At 34.3% G+C, this 24462-nt stretch overlaps 1 protein-coding gene across 12 annotated transcripts in view; it reads right to left on the bottom strand.

Annotated features, from left to right (window-relative positions):
- Nucleotides 1–22847, bottom strand: part of KCNT2 (potassium sodium-activated channel subfamily T member 2) — a 393821-nt gene extending 370974 nt beyond the window's left edge. For 11 of the 12 annotated variants that reach the window (XR_008510934.2, XM_054523917.2, XM_024239215.3 and 8 more), the window contains exon 1: nucleotides 22172–22840. Coding sequence is in view for 11 of the 12 variants with exons in the window: in XM_054523917.2 (XP_054379892.1) it covers nucleotides 22172–22266 (95 nt within the window). In the remaining variant the exon portion in view is untranslated. Of the gene's footprint in view, nucleotides 1–22171 lie in introns of all 12 variants that reach the window. The other variant, XM_054523897.2, reaches the window with a different exon arrangement.
- Between the last annotated feature and the right edge of the window lie 1615 nt (nucleotides 22848–24462).

Genomic DNA, 24462 nt, shown 5'->3' with positions numbered 1-24462 from the left:
TCCTCATTTTGTTGTTTTATTTAAAAATCTCATGGGGTTTTTAAATTCTTGATTTAAAGTTTTAAAACTATCAATAATATTATTAAGAATTCAATCATTTTGGGGCAAATTTGTTTGATACTAGTCAATTGATAATCTAGACATCCCCTGCTGCTAGAATAATAAGAATTCTTACATGTATTATTATTCATTTCTGTTATCATTAATAAGAGTACGTGATTTATCATTGAGTCACTTTCTTACTCTGCTATTGGAAAAGCCAATATCAAACCACATTTTCTACTATGAAACATGAATTTTCAGGAAGACAAGTAGAAAGAAATAGTCAGAGGCAAATAATTTAGAGGCTACTAACATTAAAATCAAGAGGATTAAAAATAACAACAACAACAACAACTGTAAGTGGTACAATTTACAATCTCTTCCACCATATCTTATCATTACAAACTATATATTCTTCGTGTTCCTCCCTTGAGCTCTTATTTTATTGATAAAATGTGTCCACATTGAATAATAATCACAATATTTAATAAGTGCTAATAGGAGAACAGAACTCTTGTTTCCCACAAGTATGAGAGAAAAAATATTTGACTTGAAGCTTGACTCTCTAAAACTCAATTAGCATAATATCATTCAAATGGACTGAGTTTATGAAACATGAAGAGCAATAAACTTCTGCTGTGATGATTCTACTCTCCTCAAAGCAACTTAGTGAAATATAGAAAATATTCGAATCATGGAAATAATTTGAATAAAATTTTAACAAGAACTGGCACTTTATACACTTAATGTGTTTTCCAAAATATTTTTTCTAAATCCTAAAAAATCAAATAACAACATATTGATGACTTCTAAAGACTAAGAAGGTATCATTTAGCAGTAATTATTACCTAGCACTGAGCTAAGGAATTTTCATAAATTATCTATTACCTACCAACAGCAGTAAAATTATTATCCTCATTTTGCAGATGAGAGCACTGACAACTAGAGAGATTACATAATTGCCCAAGACCATACAGTTACTAAATGCTGGAAGAGGGACCAAACTCACCAGAAAGAGTTGGTTAAGATTTTATACCCTCAACAGCTCTAATATACTGACATTGAAGAAGCATATGACTTTTACCTTATATTATTTAATTGCTACCATAATAATCATACCAGAATTCACAATATATTATTATTTATTAACATTCCTTATAATTATTCAGATTGCTGTGTATCATGTCTTAATTTCAGAGTCCTGATTTAGATATAAGGCTATAAGATTTATCTTTGTAGGCTTTGATTACAATAATCTATAGACATATTTTTATGTAAGTACTCAATAGAAAAAAATTACTTTCCATTTAAACTTAATTCTTCTGTTTTAATGAAAAGAAGTATCAAAAATAACCCACAGAGTATGTAAACCAAACTCTTTGATATTTGCTTTTAGAATTAAATTGACTACGCAATGGCATGGGTAGGGGTAACATGATGGAAAGTAAAATAAAAGTCCACTGCAAAATTAAGACAGTTCAAATTATCCTGCTTATATACTGACATGCTCCACTGCTCCCAAATGTCTAATTACTTTGAGAGAAACATTCATTCATCTTTTCAAAAATGGTAGCACTCGCTGGCTCAATGCCTGCCTGGTTCTTGCCTTGATAAGATAGTGTGGAAAAAATTACAATAATCATAATCAATACTTTAAAAAACCTTTTCTATCAGCTGAGGCAAAGAAAGGGGCAAATTCTCTTTTATTATTAACCTGAACTGCTATTTCAAGAGGGAGTGGCTTTTGAATATCTTAAATCTTGCAGTTCAACTTCTGCAGGTTATTTGAACATGGTATTAGTAGCATTGGCAGTACATAAACATTTGACTTGTAATATCTGACTGAAAAGTGATATTCTGTAGCACCGAATGTGGATTAAGTAGATGGAAAAAAAAAAAAAAAAAAAAAAACAGGAAAACAAACGTTTAAAGCAAAAGCTGTTGCCCTAATGCCCCAGGTGCAGTACACCACAAATGTGATGATTTACTTAAAATAATGAAAACATGAATATTATCTATTTTTATCATTAGCTTCTCCAAGAAGGCGATGTCAAAGTGTGATTTATTAATCTGTTTCCTTTACTTTCCTTACTAACACAGAGCAAAACAAAGATTTTATTAGCAAAACAAAAACTGTACTGTCTTATTGCAAACATTCTGTTGAGATTTTTAAAAAGCAGTCACTTTTATTGTTATTCTTAATACATAAGCTGTGTAAATGTCCTTGTTTGCCTTTGTTTTCCCAATGACACAAATCTACAATGATACAATAGTATACCCAGAAAGTAAAAAGGATTAACATAGTATTTTCTAATCAGTCATGTTAGAAACTTATATTTTACAATGATTTATAGAAGTTGTATAGTTATGAGCAGCAATTAATTTTTACCAAGGAACAATAATACATAGACTACTAATTGTGTATAGGAACGAAATCATATTTCTAGGGTATGATATGGAAGTATGCATTAAATACCATAAAATATAAATACTCATACTCTTATTCCTCAACAAGGTAATTTCATATTTAAGAATTTATTTTAGTAAAATCATCAGTGAAGTCCCCAAAAAGCCTATAAGTATTTAAAGACAAGAATGTAAAATATCAACATGAAAGCAACCTAAATATCTAACAACATCTAATTAAATAAACACAATATATTCATATTATAGAATATTATACTATCAAAAGTAATCTTGTTTAGGAATCTACTTAGAAATACATGTCACAAAACAATAGATTTAAGTAGGTTTACGTAACAATATGTTAAGTGAAAACATCAGTTGATACAACAATATCTTCTATGGTATAACTCCACTTGTATAAACATAATCCTTAAAGCCACTATAAATAAAAAAACGTGTGTGTGTGTGTGCACATGAATAGTCAAAGTATTTTACATGTTCTTCTTTTAAAAATTCTATACATTAACATGTACCAACTTTACATTTTTTAATGTTCTTGAAAGAATTTAACATAGTATTTATAGTCTAGAGGTGTTGGCACTAAATGTCAAAAATGTATTTTTAAAATAAAATAATAAAATTATTTGAATAGTTTATTAGCAAATAAATTTTCTAAGTTTAAGCATAACATTTTTCCTCATATTTCCATTCTGAAACTGTCTCTCTTTGGGGACTTTACCAAACCAAAAACCAATCCCTCTGAGACCAGCCCCTTCATAATCAATCTAATAAATTGCTGCCTTTCTTATAAAAGTATACAATATGAGTATGTGTATTTGTGACATTTATTCATTAACTCTGATTATATGTGACTACTATTCCACATTCTTGATATTCCTGGCTCTCTGTAGGTGTTTTGAATACACTGAATCGTCCCTTTCATTCATTCTGTCAGTTTTTGAACCTACAGTCTATCATACTCATCCCATTTCATTAAAAGAGTTTTTTAATTTATGCATATAGATTTCTAAATCAATTTTTACTAAGCATTACCTACAGTGTACTCCTAAACCTTCTAAATGCTACTTTTTAAACAATGTGACTCTGACTTTCCTCTTTTTTTCATTCCAACACCAGAGAACATATTTTTGTAGCCATTGTTGTTTTAAAAATAGTGTGTAGAGTACAATATACATTATACAGGTTTTAGCTACACTAAAAGCCAAGATTTTACCACTACATAGTGTATCCCCGTAACAAAACTGCACTTGTATCCCTTAAATTTATACAAATAAAAAAAATGCAAAGTAAACACACTGTGACCCTCTAGTCTTTGGAAAATCACCAAAATGTTAAAGCAGACATTGAAAGGAATAAAGCCAGGTATGCTGCTACTTGTGGATCTTTACTTTTCCCACACTTTTGACTGAGTATAGCTCTTCTTGACACAAGGCATTTAAAATATGCCAAATAAGCAAAAATACAAAAGGGTGAGGGTAAAAAGAACTGTATAGATATCCCACATCTGCCACAAGTGATCAACAGATGCCAGCCACTGACAGATAATATTTGTTAACAAGCAGGACAGATTCTAATTATGAGATGGCTTGTTATAAGAAAGAGAAATAGTATAATGGTCACTGCAATGGAGGATGGGTTTCAAGTGACAGCCCCAAGCCCGCACTCCTCCTCCAGAGCCTTGCTTTCCTGCTTCCTCCCAGACCCTGGCACTAACCTCATTCTTTTCTTCACTGCCCTTCCAGATAATGTAGGACATGCTCCTCCAGATGAAAATGACTTTTTGGCGAGGAGGTTGGGGTGGGCAAGGGCTCCATCACTCACAAAATCCTGAAGGTTGATCTACTTTAAAATTTTAAGTAAAACAAAGCTCCTGTTTCTAAATTGATATTTTCATGTTATTTGGCAGTAAAATCGAGTTCACCTCAACCACATCTTATAGGTGTATTCTCTTCCTTATTGATATGGTTGAGATGTTACACCACCTCCAAATCTCATGTTGAAAAGAGATCTCAGGCCGAGTGCAGTGTCTCATGCCTGTAATCCCAGTACTTTGGGAGGAGGAGGTGGGTGGATCACTTGAGGTCAGGAGTTCAAGACCAGCCTGGGCAACATGGTGAAACCCTGTCTCTACAAAAAGATACAAAAATTAGCCAGGTGTAGTGGCATGCACCTGCACTCCCAGCTACTTGAGAGGCTGAGGCATGAGAATCACACAAACACACAAAAAAAAGAGAGATAGAGAATGATCCCCAATGTTGGAGGTGGAACTAAGGGGAGGTGTTTGGGTGATGAGGGCAGATCCTTCATGAATGATGTGATGCAGTCCTCACTGCAATGAGTGAGTTCTCACTCTGAGTTCACAAGAGAGTTGGTTGTTTGGAGAAAGCTGGCACCTCCTTTCTCTCTTGCTTCCTCTCTTGCCACGTGACATGCGAGCTCCCCCCTTACAACATCCACAATAAGTGGAAGCTTCCTGAGGCCCTCACCAGAAAAAGGATGCTGGTATCATGCTTGTACAGCCTGAAGAACTGTGAGCCAAAATTAATCTCTTTATGAATTACCCAGCCCGAGGTATTCCTTTAGAGCAATGCAAACAGACTAACACACTTGTCATATACCACCCCCGCACCAAAAATACCAAGGCTTCCTCAACACCTGTATGATGAAATGATGGGTTTGTTAAAAGAAGCTTTGCATTCTGAAGACTCATTAATCAACATATTACAGGGCAATGTGAACTGACCTACCATATTCCAAGAATGCAAAGCTCCAATGCTCTCATAGTACAATCCTTTGTACCAAATTCTAACTTATATAATAGTTATTTTGTATGTCTTATCTCTCCAGCACAATATAAGGGTCAAGGATACTGTAAGTGTGGGATCATATTCTTCAAGTACTTTTTATGCATTATCCCACCTCATAAGGTAGCAAGATTAAGTTAAATTTGAACATAATTTGGGATGCACAGAGGAGCTGACCCTGGCTTCATTATAAAAGTTTACTAGAATGAGATATTACATGAAATATGTTGTAGGAAAAATGGAATCAGTAAGTCAGAGCAACTTGATAATAAAAATTTTAATTAGTGTTTATAGGCATACATTTAATTATATGTTTCTGTAAGTACTAGAATTTCTTTCCTATCTTCCACGTGGTAGTAAAGCTTCAAGTGTAAAGAGATGTATTACAAGCTTCTTTCTGGCACTACAAAGAAGAAGGAAGTAAATCAAAAGTGCTCTTCACACCTATGTTTGTTGCAGCACAAGATTTGGAAGCAACCTGTGTCCATCAACCGATGAATGGATAAAGAAAATGTGGTACATATACACAATGGTGTACTATTCAGCCATAAAAAAGAATGAGATTCTGTCATTTGCAATAACATGGATGGAACTGGAGGTCATTATGTTAAATAAAATAAGTCAGAAATGACATGTTTTCACTTATTTGTGGGATCTAAAAATCAAAACAATTGAAGTCATGGAGACAGAAAGTAGAAGAACGTTTAATAGAGGCTGGGAGGATAGTGTGGGGGTGTTGGGAGAGGAGGTGGGGATGGTTAATGGGTACCAAAGATAAAAAAGAAATATATATATATAATCTTATTCATTCTTTCTAACTGTATATTTATATATTTATATTTATAGCACATATATGAATGTATAACTTTCTAACTATATATATTAATATATAACTTTCTAACTATATATAAATATAAATATGTTTATATAGTTATAATTTTATATATAGTTAGAAAGTTATATATTAATATATGTGCTATCAAATGCTTTCTAATCATATATAGTTAGAAATACATATATATGTGTATATACATACATATATGTATCTGATTATATATGTATGTATATACACATATATAAATATATATACATATATATAGTCAGAAAGAATGAATAAGACCTACTATTTGATAACACAAGAGGGAGTCTATAGTCAATAATAATTTAAATGTACTTTTACTTTTATGTATTTTAATTTTTTATTTCTATAAAATAAAAAATAATTTCTATTAAATTTAATAAAAATTATTTTTAAGAAAATTTAATAAATTAATTCAATAAAATAATTTTTTATTTCCATAAAATGTGGGGGGAACAGGTAGTATTTGGTTACATGAGTAAGTTCTTTAGTGGTGATTTGTAAGATTTTGGTGCACCCATCACCCAAGTAGTATGCACTGAACACAATTTGTAGTCTTTTATCCCTCACCCCTCTCCCACCCTTTCCTGCTGCATCCCCGAAGTCCGTTGTACCATTCTTATGCCTTTGCATCCTCATAGCTTGGCTTCCACTTATGAGTGAGAAAGTATGATGTTTGGTTTTCCATTCCTGAGTTACTTCACTTAGAATAATATTCTCTAATTCCATCCAGGTTGCTGCAGATGCCATTAATTCATTCCTTTTTATGGCTGGGTAGTATTCCATCACATGTATATATATATACACACACACACACGTATATATGTGTATATATGTATATATACACACGTGTATATGTGTGTGTATATATGTGTATATATGTATATATACACACATATGTATATACGTGTATATACACACATATGTATACACACATATGTATATATGTGTATACACACATATGTATATATGTGTATATACACACATGTATATATGTGTGTGTGTGTGTGTGTATGTATATATATATATATATATATATATATATATATATGTGATGGAATACTACCCAGCCATAAGAAGGAATGAATTAATGGCATCTGCAGCAACCTGGATGGAATTAGAGAATATTATTCTAAGTGAAGTAACTCAGGAATGGAAAACCAAACACATATATATATATATATATATGTGTGTATATGTATATATATATATTTTTTAAATTTTTTTCTTTATCCACTCATTGATTAAAGGGCATTTGGGCTGATTCCAAATTTTTTCAACTGTGAATTGTGCTGCTATGAACATGCATGTGCAAGTATCTTTTTGTATAATGACTTCTCTTCCTCTGGGTAGATACCCAGTAGTGGGATTGGTTTCAAAAATAACTAAAAGAGTATAATTGGATTTTTTGTAACACAAAGGACAAATGCTTGGGGGGATGGATGTCCCATTTTCCATGATGTGATTATTACACATTGCATGCCTGTATCCAAACATCTCATGTATCCCAAAAATATATACACCTACCATGTACCCACAAAAATTAAAAATTTAAAAAACTGGTCACTCCATGTAACAAAAAAAAACCCACAAAAGATGTGACTTTGTACACATATAATAATAGGAATGTACATATTTTTGAATAGCGTACCTTCTATTCGAATTCTTAGAACATGTTTAGATAACGATCACAGATGTATTTCACATACTTTTTATTCTTCAAGAAAATCATTCTTTATTCATACTAACACTGCAAAACTAAACAGACCCTAAACTATTATAAGCACTGTTTCTCAATAAGAAAAGAAAAAGATTTTTACAGAAGACCAACACACACACACACACACACACACACAAGAATTCAATACCGTTCATCTCAATTCTGTATTACTACCACTACCTATGTGAGTATGAGATGGAGTTGATCATTTACAACACCTCCACATGTCCCTTGGACAATGGCACTGCTGGCTGTCAAGCAGATTGATGGTTTTCACTGAGCAGTTCCCTATGTAAATTTCAGAATTCACTTTAACAGTCATTTGAACTGTCACAGTATGAATTATGGACTGAAGCACATTCTGCTTTGCTATTTCCATAGAAAAGCTCCTTGTGAATATTAAATTAGATGTGGAAAAGACATTTTCAAGTCAAATACCTTAAACTACAATACCTAGCCTTAGAATGAACAATAAAAACTATTTTGTTTCTAAGGGGGATCAGAATTTTAATTCAAATGACTCATTTTTATTATAATAATGTACATATGTATATATGTGGTGGCCTGTATATTCATAGCTGTGACTTATTTCTTTTTCTTTTGGCAATATCTTCTTTATACTATAGAACTAAAATTCTTGGAGCCTTTGTATGGACTACTTGTGTTAAATAATGTAGGAGGATCCAAAACGAATTAAAGACATGGCTTTACCTCTAGAAAGTTATGTTACAACTTCAAAAATATAAGCATAATTATAAAACAAAATAATGTCATGTAGAATATATGGAGTAATCGGAGTGATTTCAAAATGTCATTAATAACTCTGGCACTGCATCCAATTTAGAGTCTGGTAATGAAAAAGGGGGTGATGTGATACCAGACAGCCTCAGATCATGGTATGACACAAGCAAAGGCACTAGAGCAGACATCAGCTTGTGAAAAGAGGGATGATTTCTGTGAGTAAATACACAGATCAAATTTCAAAAAGCATTTTAGGAAGAAAAGTCAATTAATAAAGAGCTTTGAATGTTGAGTCAGCAGTTTAAATTTCAAATAATAGCATTAATGACATACCATAGGTTTTTAAATGTGAATATGATATGGTAAAATCATGTTTAAGAAGACTATGATGAAAATGCATAGGCTGACTGAGGCTCAAGTTAAGCATTGAAGATTATTGGAGATAGGGTGCCTAAAACAGACCTGGAATAATGAGCTATGCTGGCAAGTGCTGTAGTAATTTAAATAAGATAGGATGAAACTGTACCAAGAAAGAATAGGTGGAGTTCAATACCTAATTGAGGAGGGAATTTGAAAAAAATGGTACAAATCTACTGTAAGTTTTTGAAATGAAGAATTGAAATAATTATATTGATATTAATGAATTAATTGATATTAATGAATTAATGATATTAATTCAATATAATTGAAAAAATTATAGTGATAATAATGGTGATAGACAAATTAAAAAGCTGCACTAGTTTGAGGTTATTCATATGATATGAATTACTTAGCAACCAGAAGTTGGCTATAATAGTCACGTGCTTTATATATATATATCTCTATGTACATATAAACAGTCATCCCTTGGTATCTAGAGGGAATTGGTTCCAGGACCCCTGGGGATACTAAAATCCACAAATGTTCAAGTCTCTGATATAAATGACATAACGTTTGCACATAACTTAATCATACCCTCCCATCAGGTATAAATCTAGATTACTTATAATAACCAGTACAATGTAAATGCTACGTAAATAATTGTAATACTGTACTGGCTTTTCATTTGTATTTTTTGTGGTAGGCTTTTAATTTTTATTTTTATTTCAATAGTTTTTGGGGTACAGGTGGTTTTTGGTTATGTGGATAAGTGTTTTAGTGGTGATTTCTGAGATTTTAGGGCACCCATCACCTGAGCAGTGCACACTGTACACAATATAGTCTTTTATCCCTCACCCTTCCTCCCGACCTTCCCCCCCAAGTCTCCAAAGTCCATTCTATCACTCTTAGGCCTCTGCATCCTCATAGATTAGCTTCCACTCACAAGTGAGAACACATGATGTTTGGTTTTCCATTCCTGAGTTACTTCACTTAGAATAATGGCCTCCAGCTCCAACCAAGTTGCTCCAAAAGACATTGTTTTGTTCCTTGTTATGGCTGAGTTGTATTCCATGGTGTGTGTGTATATATATATATATATATATATATATATATATATATATATATGTATATAATTTATATATATATTTATATATATAAATATATATAAATAAATATATAAATATAATATATAAATATATAAATATAAATATATGAATATATAACTATAATATATAAATATATAAATAGAAATATATTATATATAAATATATATAATATATTTATATATATTTATATAAATATATATATTTCTATATAAATATATAAATATAAATAAATATATAAATATATAAATATAAATAAATATATAAATATAAATATATATATGTGAGAGAGATATATATATATATATATATATCACATTTTCTTTATCCAGTTGTTGGTTGATGAACACTTAGGTCAGTTCCATATATTTGCAATTACAAGTAATGCTGCTATAAATATGCATGTGCATGTGTCATTTTCACACACATAGTGACTTCTTTTCCTTTGAGTAGGTACCCAGTATGGGACTGCTAGATCAAATGGTAGTACAACTTTTAGTTTTTCAAGGAATCTCCACACTGTTTTCCACAGTGGTTGTACTAATTTACATTCCCACCAGCAATGTAAAAGTTTCCCTTTTCACCATATCCACACCAACATTTATTGTTTTTTGACTTCATAATCATGGCCATTCTTGTGGGAGTGAGGTGGTATCACATTGTGGTTTTAATTTGCATTTCCCTGATAATTAGTGATGTTGAGCATTTTTTCATGTTTGCTGGCTATTTGTGCATCTTGTTTTGAGACTTGTTTATTCATGTCCTTTGCCCACTTTTTGATGGGATTATTTGTTTTTTAAAAATAACTTCCCTCCATGATTGGTTAAATCCACAGAAGCAAAACCCATGGATATGAGAAGGCTGACTGTATATGGCTATATTAATAACCAAATTCAGGATTCTTACAAAGCCTTATTTTTCAATTATTTATTTTGTTTGTTTGAGACAGGGTCTCATGCTGGCATGCAATCATGTGATCACGGTTCACTGCAGCCTCGACCCCCAAGCTGAAGCGATCCTCCTACCTCAGCCTCCCGAGTAGCTGGGATTACAGCACACACCAACACACCTGGCTAATTTTTTGTACTTTTTGTAGTGATGGAGTTTTGCCATTTTTCCCAAGCTAATCTAGAACCTGGGCTCAAGCAATCTGCCTGCCTTGACTTCCCAGAGTGCTGGGATTATAGGCATGAGCCACCCCACCCAGCCCTTACAAAGTCTTAATAGAACATTAAATTGTATATTTACTTTGGGCACTTGTGGAAAAAGAAAATAATTAATTAGTCCAATGCAGGTAAAGAGGAGACAGTAAACATAATTCAGTTTTGTGTTTTGGTTAGAATCCTAGCATGTTCTCCATCAAAGGACAGCCATTCTATTATAGTATCTATTGACTACATTTACATATCAGATTCTCAACAAAGAATGTAACTTCAATCTCTTTGCATCCTTTATTATTAATCAAAGCCACCTACACTAAAAAAAAAAGGTTTTTAAGGAAGATTACATAAAAGACTGAGCAGTGTACACTGTACACAATATAATATATCAATAATATAATCAGTCTGTAACCTCACGTATTTTTTTTTTCCTATAGGATATACCTGAAATACAGTACTGGGTGTGTCCCGTAGATCTACTTTAAGAGAATAATTCTCTCTAGTTAGATCAGCACCAGGGAGTGAGAATGTTATGAGTCTTATGAAACTTGCTATTTTATGATAGGAGAGTGCATAAGAATACTGTACACTAATCAAAGATCCACAGGATAAATTTCCTTTAAATTTGAGCCCCAAGGAAAGCTGTGTTTCTTCTGAACTACTAGTTCATTTCTCGTCTTATACAACTGATCATGCCCTTATCTTTGCTCTGGTTAACTTTGCAACCCATCTCCAGTAAATACACACAAATTGGTGGAAGTCATACTATGTACCTACATACTCCTAACTTGGTTTTTTCCTTATTATCTTTTCATTCTGTTGTACTTTCTATTTATTCTATGCTATTGCATGAATTTCTGTGAACCACTGCAAATCTTCAGAACAGGCAAAACATACTAATAAGTAGGCCTAAGTGTTAAGCCCTAAATCAAGTAACTTCACCTTATGATATGTAAATTTCATAACATTCCTGCATAGTGTTTTCATTATCCCAGTACAGTGTTGAGAAAAAAATCAATTTCACACTGGTACAAATACTTCAGGAGATAGAAGCATAAACAGGAAATCTTAAAGTCCTACTGAGAAAAATATTGAAAAATAAAAACACCTAGCTATAAAAAATAATAATAATTGTGGATTAACTAAAGTAGCAAATAAATAGATGACCCTGGCCAAAGCATACAAAATGGACATTTTAAAACGTCTTAGTAAGTTAACTATTTGATCTTACATGATGCCTTTTTGATTGATATATGCTCATGATTCATTTATTATTCACTTGCTTTTTCATAGTATCCATTCTGCTGTTTTTATTTTGTTCCTGGGATACTGTTTTTATTTTGTTCCTGGGATACTAACTACCTTTACCCTATTTCAGTCAATCAATCAATAATAATCTATACCCCCATACACACACAAATAAAACCATTGCCTTAGTTTGTTTTGCTAATTTTCCATTTCATTCTACTTTCTCCAGACTGTCAAAAGATCCACGCTCTACATCTAGAGGCAAAAGGGGTTTTTCTTTCAGAAAGTATGACCAACTTCAAAAATTCCCTAACACTTATTTTAATCAAGTCACTATAACACTGGCCTACGGGGATGCAAGAGCTGTATGATTTTTCTGACTTCAAAAGCCTTTAAATTTGTTTGAATTTTGTTCTTCTTATTATTTAAATGGCATTAAATCACATTTGTGTATGTTGTAAACATTGTGAATGGGCATAATAATTAGATTCTAGTTACCTCTTACAGGTTATGTGACTTCGAACAAGTGATATATTTCTGTACCTTGGTTGATTCATTTGTAAAATGGGAAAAATAACAGAATTTCTCAGAATTGGTATAAAGATTAAATAAAATAATACATGTAACATGCTTAGAAAAATGTTTGACACATGCTAAGTAGTTGGTAAATGTTCTCTGATGTTATGCTAAATACTATATTCAATATTGTCATACATTTCCACCTTATCTTCTGCATTTTTATTGGAAATGGATGAAATAGCACATAAACTCTTTTGAGCAGAGAAAGGTAAGAAATAGAAACAAAATACTGACAGTTTCCATCTATAATTTGCCAATGTAATCACCACATGGTGTGGCAGTGACAGAAGTCATTACCATCACTCCTTAATGGAACCTGTGCAGCTTGCTGATCACCCTATCTGATCCCTAGGGGACAGAGTAGTATTTCAGTTTTTGACAGACTTGAGATAGCAGGCTGTCCATTATTAAACTAGACATCTGGCCCCTGTTGTTAACAACTAGTTGTTTATAATATGTGGACAATCTACAAGTTTTCCCACAGGGAGTTAAATGAGGTCGAAATGTGTTAATCCACTTTTATCCCTATTCACACAGTGATTTATAAGATGGCTAAGTGTGCCCTTGTAATAACAATTCATCATTATTATTCTGTGTAAGTCCAGTGCAAGAAAGCCAAGAACAACCAGTTCACTGTTTCTTAGATTTACTGTTTTCTGGCTTTATATGCAAAGTCCATTTCTTACCCATATTTACATATGTGAAAATTGGAAGTAATACAACTCTGAATTCAAGGAATGCATACACAGAGGGATATGATTCTCACCCTTTAAAGCTGTGGCATAATTGCAGTAGTGCTAAGACTACTAAAGCACTGATTGGAAGAGAGGTATAGCTAAGACTCTAAAGAGTAAAGAGGTCAAAGAGTTGGAGATGTGCTGCCAGGCGATTGTCCCCTACACATCAGCCACACTTGACAATTGGGTTCTGTTTCTGTTTTCCTTCACTGCTTCTATTTCTCAGAAAAGACTAAGATAAATACGTTCAATCTAAGGCAAAATTGTGGAGAGAAATCTCACTGTCCTTAGTCTCCCTCTTTTGCTGATTATCTTCTGCCTCACATCCAAGAGCATGTTTTTCTCTCTTTCAGGCAACTAGGGCTTTCCAGGTTCTCAACTCTTTACCTCCAAACTCCAAAGCCATCTCCACTTCCCAGTCAAGAGAAACAAATAAGTCTAATATCACTGAACTAATTTATTTCATTTACGTTAATGATTTATTTTTTCAAGTATATGCAGTGGTTCCTCCTTAATCTGAAATTATACTACATCTAAGACTTTATGTATGAGTCAGCTTGTTCTAGTTGTACCTAGTTATTAAGGAGTCAGGGTCAGAAATTTCTAATTCACTCCTCCGCTTTTATATGACCAGCTACAGAGAATCCAACGTCATTTCACGGTGTTTTCTGGCCTCCATGGAGCCTAGTTTTCTATTCATCTGCTGCAAGCATGTACATGATCACTCTTCTACATGAGAGGTACGCAATGAAATATCCCGGTGGCTTAGGGTCCTCCAATACCCAATTTGCTGAGACAAATTGTGAAGCCAAATACACATAAACAAAGCTGTAAGCTGGAGAGATGGAGGTGGTTGGCTGCAAGGCATGCAAAGGAACCTCAGCTCCTAAGAGCACAAAGTTTTTGTTTTTATTACATGAGCGTTTAATTAAGAAAACTACAGTGACAAAACACATAATATCAGAAAAGTTGTCACTATCAGTGATTGTTTTAGGCAACAAAAAACTAATGATGCAGTTTGGTTGACGAAGTAAAACATGGTTATGATGTGTGGTGAATTTCTTGGTTTCTATGTTATGGAGCACAACAACAGAAATACATGTATATTAGATATCCATACTTGATATGGATTCACTGCATGTTTGACAGATTAACAGTGTTCTATATTTTATTTAACTGCAAGAGTAAAACAGTATCTATGCTCAATATTGACAATTTGTTTATTCATAAAGTTTGGTCATTTGCTGATACCTTTAAAATTTCACATACCACCAGCACTTCTACTTCTAAAGAAGTTTCTGTCCTTGCTTATCCATCTCTACTCTACATAGGCAGAAATCTCAAGATGAGAAGGGACTTAAAGTCCCCCACCTTCACTTGTATCCTACCATCTACAACCTCACCCAACCAATTTTGACTTTGTACTGAGTATGAAATTGTGTCAGTGCTCCAGGCCCACGGTTCTCTTCTATAAGTGATTTTCTCCATAGCTATGGATAGCTTCAGTAACAAGCCACATGTAAAGCCTAGTTTGGTCTCTTGAACTCCAGACCCATACTTCCAAATGCCTCCTGACTCTCCTCAGTTCCTTGAAAATGCCTTGCTCTCTCCTGACACTGGCCTTTTAGGCAAGCTGCTCCTTAGCCTGAAATATTCTTTTCCCATTTAATCTACCAACATCTTCTCAAACTTAGACCTCGATCTCAACACAGATTTCTTTGAAAACTTTCCCCAGACCACTATTTCATCTGCCAGACTAGGCTCATCTTCAATCATGCTCTTTCATAACATTGTGCAATTCTCCTTTATAGCCTAGCACAACTGTAATTAAGTTCGTGTATGTATTTTTAAATCTAATATCGGTTTCCACTACTGTAAAATCATTTACATCTGAACTAGGTCTATTTTGCTCACAATTTTATCCCTAGAGCTTAGTGTGCTTCTTGATAATTAGTAGGGTGTTTAATGTCTGTGAACGAATGATGCCAATGCTATTAAGGGTTTCTGCAGGCTATCATTTAAATTTTGAAATGATAAAGACCAATATATCCACAACTGTCAGAAGTTTCTGTAGGGAGATGTTATTTAGTAAAAACAGAATTGGCTCTACTGATACAGTGATTATTTTAATCCACTTATTATGATGGTGTTTCACCAATTTTATAGCCATCTTACCAATGCTCTGACCCTGTATGTTAGCCTACTTCTTTTTTTAGAATTGCCACGTAAGATTACAAAACAATGTGAAAGATAAATTGCCCATACTGCATTTTTATTCCTAAGTATTTTGTCTAAAAGTCTTATTTCTTTGGTAATATGTCTGACATTCATATCCATCCTAATTTCAAAAAGAAGTTGAGCAGATGACTATAATATATTGTTACCAATGTGGACACAGTTTATCCTATTTACTATCTCACAACGTTTAGATAGATGTCTGTTACTTAAATTACAACTCAATTGCTAATGATTAAGATCCTGTGAAAAGGATTTTTTTTCTATGACCCATTAAAAAAATCCCATATCCAATCAAGGATTGTGAAAGATTAAAAATAATTGTCTTTCTGGATAATTATTTATTGTTTTGATTGCTTTTGCAGAGAAAATTTTAATTCCAAATTTAAAACTCAGAAAAAGACATCTTGCTGAAGGATACTGCTCAACATTAAATATTGCTCAGGAAAAGGCCAAGTGAATTTAATTTCAAATTATAAGTATATAAAGCAACTGGTTACCGTTTCACTGTAAAAAATATTGCTTTCTGCTTTATTTTCTAAAGATAACTTAGACAAGCATGGCACATGATAAATAATATGACACAGGCAATACATAAATTCTCTAATAAAAACAGATGAACCATCAATGACAAAAGGATCAATTGCCATGATCTCAATGTTGGTGTCCCCACAAAATTCATATATTGGAACATAATACTGAATGTGACAGTATTCAGTGGAGCCCCAGGGAAATGATTAAGTCACTCACAGAAGTACTACTAATACATAACCAAATACAGAAAGTGGACATATGATAGCTGTTAAATTAAATCAAACTTTAAAAATAAAGTATCAGTAATTCAAAAAGTCACATTTCAATTTTATTTATAAGAATTGGTTAAAAGAAAAGAACCTTGTGTGTTTTATATAAAATATTAATGTCTGAATTCTTAGTAGTGATTGAAAAACAATAATTATTAAATAATACATTTTTCTCTGCATTTTATGTATTACACTACATATATTCAAAGTCTACTTTTTTATACCATTACCTGTTTAAGTTTCTAATTTTCTATTGCCTTATTTGTGGATATTTTTCTTAATGAAGTCGATATTGATAAGAAACACAGGATTATCTAAACTCTCTTTCTAAAGTAAATGCTTAAATCATTTTTGTAGATATTGTATATGCATAGTTGATGCCACTATCTGATTAAAGAGTAAAAATAATGTGTCATTCATTTTAATGGCACTCAAAAATTTAAAATTGTCTTTACTAACCTGAACTTAAAATTTAGAATAAATATTTTATAATAAATGGCTGCTTTTCAAAACAATATATAATTTATTATGGGAGATAAAATTGGTAATTCATAAAATGTTTAATATGTCAATACAAAACCCATTCTCACAATTGAATTTGATTATGTAAAGCAATATATTTTGCAGTGTATATCTAAAATTACACATATTCCAAATGCTGTTGAAATATTTCTCTATTTTTATAAATACCTCTTAAACTGTTAATGGATTGACTTGTACTGTGTTCAAATCCTTTAATGTTTTAACAACTACAATGCATTAGTTGACTTTCTTGAATTACTTCTAAAGGCCACCTATAAAATAGAAAAGGTATACATGATTATTGGATTTGAAACAAGTGACCTGATTTTTGAAAACTAGAATGGTCTTAATTAAATAAATGACCTTCTCTTCTATGGCTACAACTGAGGATTTTCCATTAACAGTAATTTGAATTGTGACAATTTATTCACATTAAGTGTGTTGTGTTCCAAAGTTTAAAATTACTAAATCATGATGAAACAGGAGAAGGCTTGTATAACTGGCTGATGACTTTTAAAACCTGTAACTTATCAGTCTTTAACTGCAGGAGAATACTCTAAATCTTTACTGCTTTGTGAATCATAGAAATATTAAAACAGAAAACAGGCTTGGAGCAGTGGCTCCCACCTATAATCCCAGCACTTTGGGAGTCCAAGGCAGGAAGATGGCTTGGTGCCAGAAGTTGAAAATTGAATGTTGAATGCCTTGAGCCATCTCTAATATGTGATTTCAACTACTTTATTTTCAAGCAAATGCTGAATATCCTTTCTACAAATGGTGCAGAGTCTTCTTGACAGCATTAAAATGCAAATTCTATAAGGACAGCATCATAACATAAACAATACTGTCAATATTCTGAGGTGAATTAACCTCTTATCATATCTGTGACCCTCTCCAGACTGAGCGCTGTTTCATATTCCTTTCCGTATTTATCCCAAAACCTAACTTAATGGGGCCCTGAGACGTAGCAAACATTCAAATATTAGCTGAACGAATGAATAGCCATTAAAGACATATCATACAAACCACTTGAATAAGATTTTTGTTTTTTACGCAGGATGTCAAACAAGTAAGTGTGCATCATATACACAAAAGACATCCCTACACATAAGCAATATTCTCATTTAGCAACTCAAATTTATTTCATGGCCTCACAGAAGTAGTGTTATCCATGTGCTAAATTCTCTGCACTGCTGTGTCTAACCCTATTCCCATATGTCCTACTCGGAAAAGGATATCAAAGTGCAAATGAGAGAGAAGCAATTATCTAAGGATGGCATAAAGATAATACAAAGACATATCTATTCATTACATATATTATAATATATATTATTAATCACATATATTTGTAATATATGATGCATTACATAATATACAATTTTTAGCATACAATATACAATATTTTATAATACATATATTATAAAAGCAATGCATATCTGTTACATATACACTATATACATTACATATACACTATGCCAGTGTATGTGTATGTGTTTTTACCTACAGAAAAGGTGGCACAATATAAATTTAGATGACCTACTTATCCAAAGTTGATTCACAGAAAATCTATGGTATGGAATACACATTTCCTATATCCTAATAGGCCCATCAATATTATGTCTTTAACAACACCCATTTGAGCATCTATCATATGCTTCATTCATTTTCATATGCCAGTCAACTATGACCTAAGACGGAGTTTGAAATTCTTACAGTGAGGAACAAGGTACAAAGTGTTTATGTTCCTACATTTGGAACACAATTCCCCCATCATTACTAGGATGTGGCTCTCTAGATCCAGAAAACGGCTATCTTGATTCAGATTCTCCCAGAAGGTAAGCTTGAGATAGGATGGCAGCAAAAGCAGTTTATTTGGGAATTGATCACAGATAAAATACCAGTAGGGGAGAAGAGAGACAGAAGCCAATAAAGCTTTCAGTATTAAGCCAGTTATCACTGTGGGCAAGTGGAGCTCAGTCCCTTTGGACACAGTGTAGAACATGCTTCAGAATTATCCAAGCTAAGGAGCAAGGCAGCAAAAGTATTGATTCAGAAACAGCCTATTTACTCAGTGTGACACTCCAGCTTGTTCTCCAAGCAGGACTTGGATGCACCTGAGTTGGTGGTGGGGAGAAAACCTCATGTAAGAGGTGTTCAAAGAAAGTTGCTTTGAGAATACGGGCAGAGCACTAAATGTATCTGTTGTTGGAAATGATCTACCTACTCCTACATGAAAGAGGGTTTCCTCCTCAACTCTATAGGAATTGAGTCCAAGAAGATAACTGAGTAGAATAAGATTGCTATTCAGGCGTAATTGCAAAGAGGAATTTGTCACCATATTATAGACAAGGAAGATGACTTTACCTACCACATATTAGCTTAGGAGTCTGAAAAGGGAAAAAAAAGGATTGCAAACAGCAAATCAGAAGTGAATAAGGGAACTAATATTTAATGAGCACCTAAACTATGCTAGGTGCCGTAAATTATTCTTATAAGTTCAAATGAGTAAAGTGAAAAGAACTTAACTTATTTCTTGAGGGATTTGAATAACAGTAAACCGAACTGAAGAGTCATCTTTACACTGATAAGATATAATATCCAAGACAAGTATTTAATTTACCAAAATTTCAGTTTCCTTGTGCCTAACATAATTGCCTGCTATTCAGAGTTTGTCTGAGGATTAACTAAGAAAGAACATATCGTACAGTTAAAAGAACTTGGGAGTACTTAGTTCCAACTAAATGTTAGTTCTGTGCTTCTCCATCCTTCCTCTTGCCACAGTTTTATAAGGTAGATAGTATAATTCCCATTATAAAAAATAAGATCGCTGAATCTAATAATGGCCAAATGACTTTCCCAAGGCCACTCAGCTAGTGAAGGAAACAGCCAAGGACTGAAGTCTGGGTTTCTCTGATTCCAACTGTCTTGCCTTCAAAGATTAACAACAAACGGAACCAAAACCAAAGAATAGTTTTCCATGAAGCCACAAAAGTAGCCAAATCCTTAAAAATGGTTGAATGATTGTTTTAAATGTTTAATAACTTATTTTAGTAGTAAATGTGGCCTGCTTTTTAAGTTAAAGTTGGGCTAGCATAACCTTTTAATATAACATAAAATTTTAACCATTCTGCAAAACTTTTTTAATATGGCAGTGATCCATTTAGGCAGTGTTCAACTAACCAAAAGTCTTAATTACTAAAATATTTCTGCAGCATCCTTAGAAAAATGAGGGCAACCACATGAAAATTAACATATTGGATATGACATTTAAAACAAACAAACAAACAAACAACAATACCATCACTATAACCAAAGTATGTGCTTTATGTGTTTAATCTATCTCACACTTTCTACAAAGAGGATTTCTATTCTATATTATGATCCTGAGGTCCTGAACTAAATATACATTCAGTCACTAGGAACACCATGCTACACTTACTAAGCCATTTAACCAGGCTAATGCAGTTTATCTAAATGTCAACTTGTATTACAAATTCACTTAAAAATTATTTTCTTTATCTTCAGTTTACTCAAACACTCTACAAGAATACTGAGAAATTGGTATTACTTCTTTAAATTTTTAGCCAATATGTGTGGTTTTGCCTAAAAAAGAGATTGAATCAAAATATCCTCTACAAAACATCCATCTCCTTTCAAATTACTAATATGAGACCAAACAAGATGCCCATAATTGATGCTCAAGATAAAATCCTCAGTGTGTAGAGACAGGAGTTGGTATTGGGAGCTGAAAAGGTGAAGAAAAGAAACAGAGTGCATTGGTCAGTGGTGAATGAGGAGGGGATTTTGGATTGGACCAATAATGGATCTTTTATATAATTAAAATAGCACATCAATACCAAACTAAACTTCAATGAAACATTTCAATTGAGTTGAGAACCTAGTTAGTATACATGTATTATTTTAAAACAAAGAAATGTGGCATGTGATATATGGGATGACTATTCCAGAAAATACTAAATTCGCTGAAATACAAAATGTGCTTGAGACAGAAATAGACAGAGGAATTTCAGAAGTTTGTGCAAAGCAGTAATGCTATAAATAAAACATATGAACAATATTTTGCTAACAATAAATATTCTAGTTTTGAAACTTAATTTTAATTGTGAGACATATATTCGGTTTCAGTTAAAAATATATACTAGTTATGAAAAGGTTGTATCATGTTATACAAACATCATTATTCATAATGGTCAGAGTTACCTGTTCAAAGTGAGTATATTGTATTAAAGAGGTTGTCATTTTCACTAACTACCTGTTACATATTTAACCAATCGTCTACTTAAAACTCCAAAATGTTTAAACAGCATAAAATTTCCAGTGCCAAGTAGATACCTACTCAAGACAACACAGACAAGGAGGAGGTAAATAGACTCAGGAGATTTTAAGTTTCTAATGTGCTTTTTCAAACAACTTGGATGCAATTTTGAGTTTGATTAACCACACCTAAGGAAAAAATGCAAATTTTCTGGAACTGATATTGCATACCATTTGGGTGTATTATACCTCTGATACCAGCCTTATACACATCCTAGAAAAGCACAGATAGACAAAAGAATAAGCACCAAATGAATGCAATAAATACCTTGCAAGAATAAGAAAAGTGTAAAGAAAAAGAGTTCCTTATCTATAGCAACAGTTATATAGAGTCAAAATGGAGAGACAAATCAGAGTCTCTTTTACTCCCTCCCCCAGCCTAGTCTCCCTCTCTGGCTCCGTTTTCCTTTTCTCCCTCCTTTCCCCACTTCGGCCCTCCCATTTCCGTCTCTTTTTCAGCAATATTTACAGAACAATCCTCCACCACACCACTCACCTGTCGTCGTTTTGCCATCCTTGGTCCCCTAGCAGCAAATCTCGAAACCTGTACCTGGGAGGCAGAGGGGGCACTTCGCTCTCCAAATCAACCATCCTTCCTCAAAGAGTGGGAAACATCAAACAACAAATGGAGGAGAGGAGGGAGAAAGAAAGAAAATATTGCGGAGTAGAGGGAGAGGACTAACAAGACGCTGTGGCCGAGAGAGGGATGGGAGAAGGGGAAGGGGACAGGGAGGGGGAGGGGGTCGGCTTGGAGCCGGAAGCTAAGGCTTGAAAGGGGGCTGGCTCCTCTTTCCCGAGGGTGTAATGGGGATGATGCAAACCCAACCCAGGAGCAAAAGTCTGGCTCTGACAAGAATCAACGCTGCCAAGGAACCGCCCCCAGGCTCGGCACCGCCTCTGGTCCCCAGGACTAGGGGGAGGCGGGTATAAAAAGTTACTTCGCCGAAAAAGACGCGCGGTGCCTAGAAAGAGGGGAGAGGGGTGGGAGTGAGCGCCGCTTGATGGTGAAGCACTTTCCTTAAAGGCAGTTGCCAGATCCTCCCAGAGGGCAGCCGCCCGGCTACTGTTCCCTCGAGCGGGCTTGCATCCGGCACAGCCCTGAGCTGGCGGGAGTCGGGGGTGGTGGGTTACGGCCCCAGACGTGGCCAACCCGGCTCTCCCCGCAATCTCCCTGCGGAGCTGGAGCTGGAGGCCCAGCCAATGAGACTCCCCCTCATTAGCATACACAGTGACGGCACGGGGGTGCCTTGGGGACAACCAATGGGGGCGAGCTAATTAGCGGATTGCGGGGCTCCAGACCCTTCTCTGGGAGGAGGGGGGCCGGGGTGCTTGGAGTGTTCCAATATGCCACCAGCTCCCTCGCTTTGATCGCCTTCAGCCCAGGTGGGCGGGATGAAAAAATTGCACGTTTCTGGAAAGGGAATCCCCACTCTCAGCCCCAGGAAAATCCCATTTTTTTCTCACATTCTGAAAGAAGGGAGGTGTTTCCCTGAACTCGGGGAAAAATGAAGGGCCACCTTAGGCCGCTGAAGAGAAGCATTTAGATGACAGGGAAAGCACATGGAAACGCACTGAGGATTTTACAGTAGTGAGTTTCTATTACTGCTGTCGCTGCTACTAGCAGCGTTGTGGGCTTCCAGGTGGCCTGGCCTCAGCCTTCGGTCCCCTCCTATTAGTGGTTCACACGGAGGAAGAAGTGAGCCCGGGAGACCAGGTTCTGTTTTTCAGTAAGAACCACTGCTTATATGAACCCTGCTACACAAGCTCTGGTTCTATTTGCGCTTACCGTTCTTTCCTTCAAAAACTGATTGCATCTGAGTATATACAGACCTAATACTAACCACCTGACAGCCTGGGCCAGAGGATACCCATATGGCTTCTCCTGCCCTTACTTAAGAACCTCTCTGTGTGGAAGAACAAGCTAGTTCCTTGATAAATGGATACAATGTGAGAGACAATAATCAAAGAACATATAGAGGGATTTGGAAACACCTGTGAGATACACACACTTCTTCGAGGTGGGGGTCAAGGAAGACACTGAAAATGAACCAAGCCTTCTATATTCGTTCGCAGCCTACTTTAGGGAAAAGAACAAACGTGAAGCAAGCAGAGAGAATAGTATGAGTAGAGGCATAGGGATTTTTTAGAATATTTGGCTTATCCAGAAAATAGTGATTAATTTGGCATGATTAATGCTCAGTAGAGGTCATGTAGCACAGAGTTAATTTAAGAAGCTAGAAATGAAGGAAGAAATTACCAAAACTTGTAACATCAAATGAAATACGATGACTACTGAAACCTGAAGAATAGCAGTTGAAATAAAAGTCATACTGTTTGTCTCTGTCTTCAAAATCCTACTTATTCTTCCAGACCCATCTCAAATTACATATCCTCCATTAGATTTCTTGGTTTTTCCAGCTGCTTATGATGCCTTCTTCCTTTGAACCCCTTTGTTTGAACCCTTCATAACCCATGTGAGTATTTTGCCTGGAATGCTTACTATAACCTGACCTGCTATATGATTATCTGTGCATTTTTCTTATATCTCTTCCGCTCTCCCTGTGGCTTAGCTTCCTCTAGCACAGGACCTTCAAAATAGCCACATTTCAACAAATAGGTGTGGAGTTGCATTAAAAGCTATTAAACCTAGGAAATTAAGCATTTTTTTTCCATCCATGCTTGCGCTCCTGTGGTATGTGTTTGTTTATGAAATCATAATTTAGCATGAACTTTTGTAATTACTTTGCTAAATAAGAAAATAATATTGCTACATTATTTATACAGATA

The sequence above is a fragment of the Pongo abelii genome, chromosome 1 (assembly GCF_028885655.2).
Source record: "Pongo abelii isolate AG06213 chromosome 1, NHGRI_mPonAbe1-v2.0_pri, whole genome shotgun sequence".
NCBI classification, from domain to species: Eukaryota; Metazoa; Chordata; class Mammalia; order Primates; family Hominidae; genus Pongo; species Pongo abelii.
This window is presented reverse-complemented; position numbering and strand designations above follow the sequence as displayed.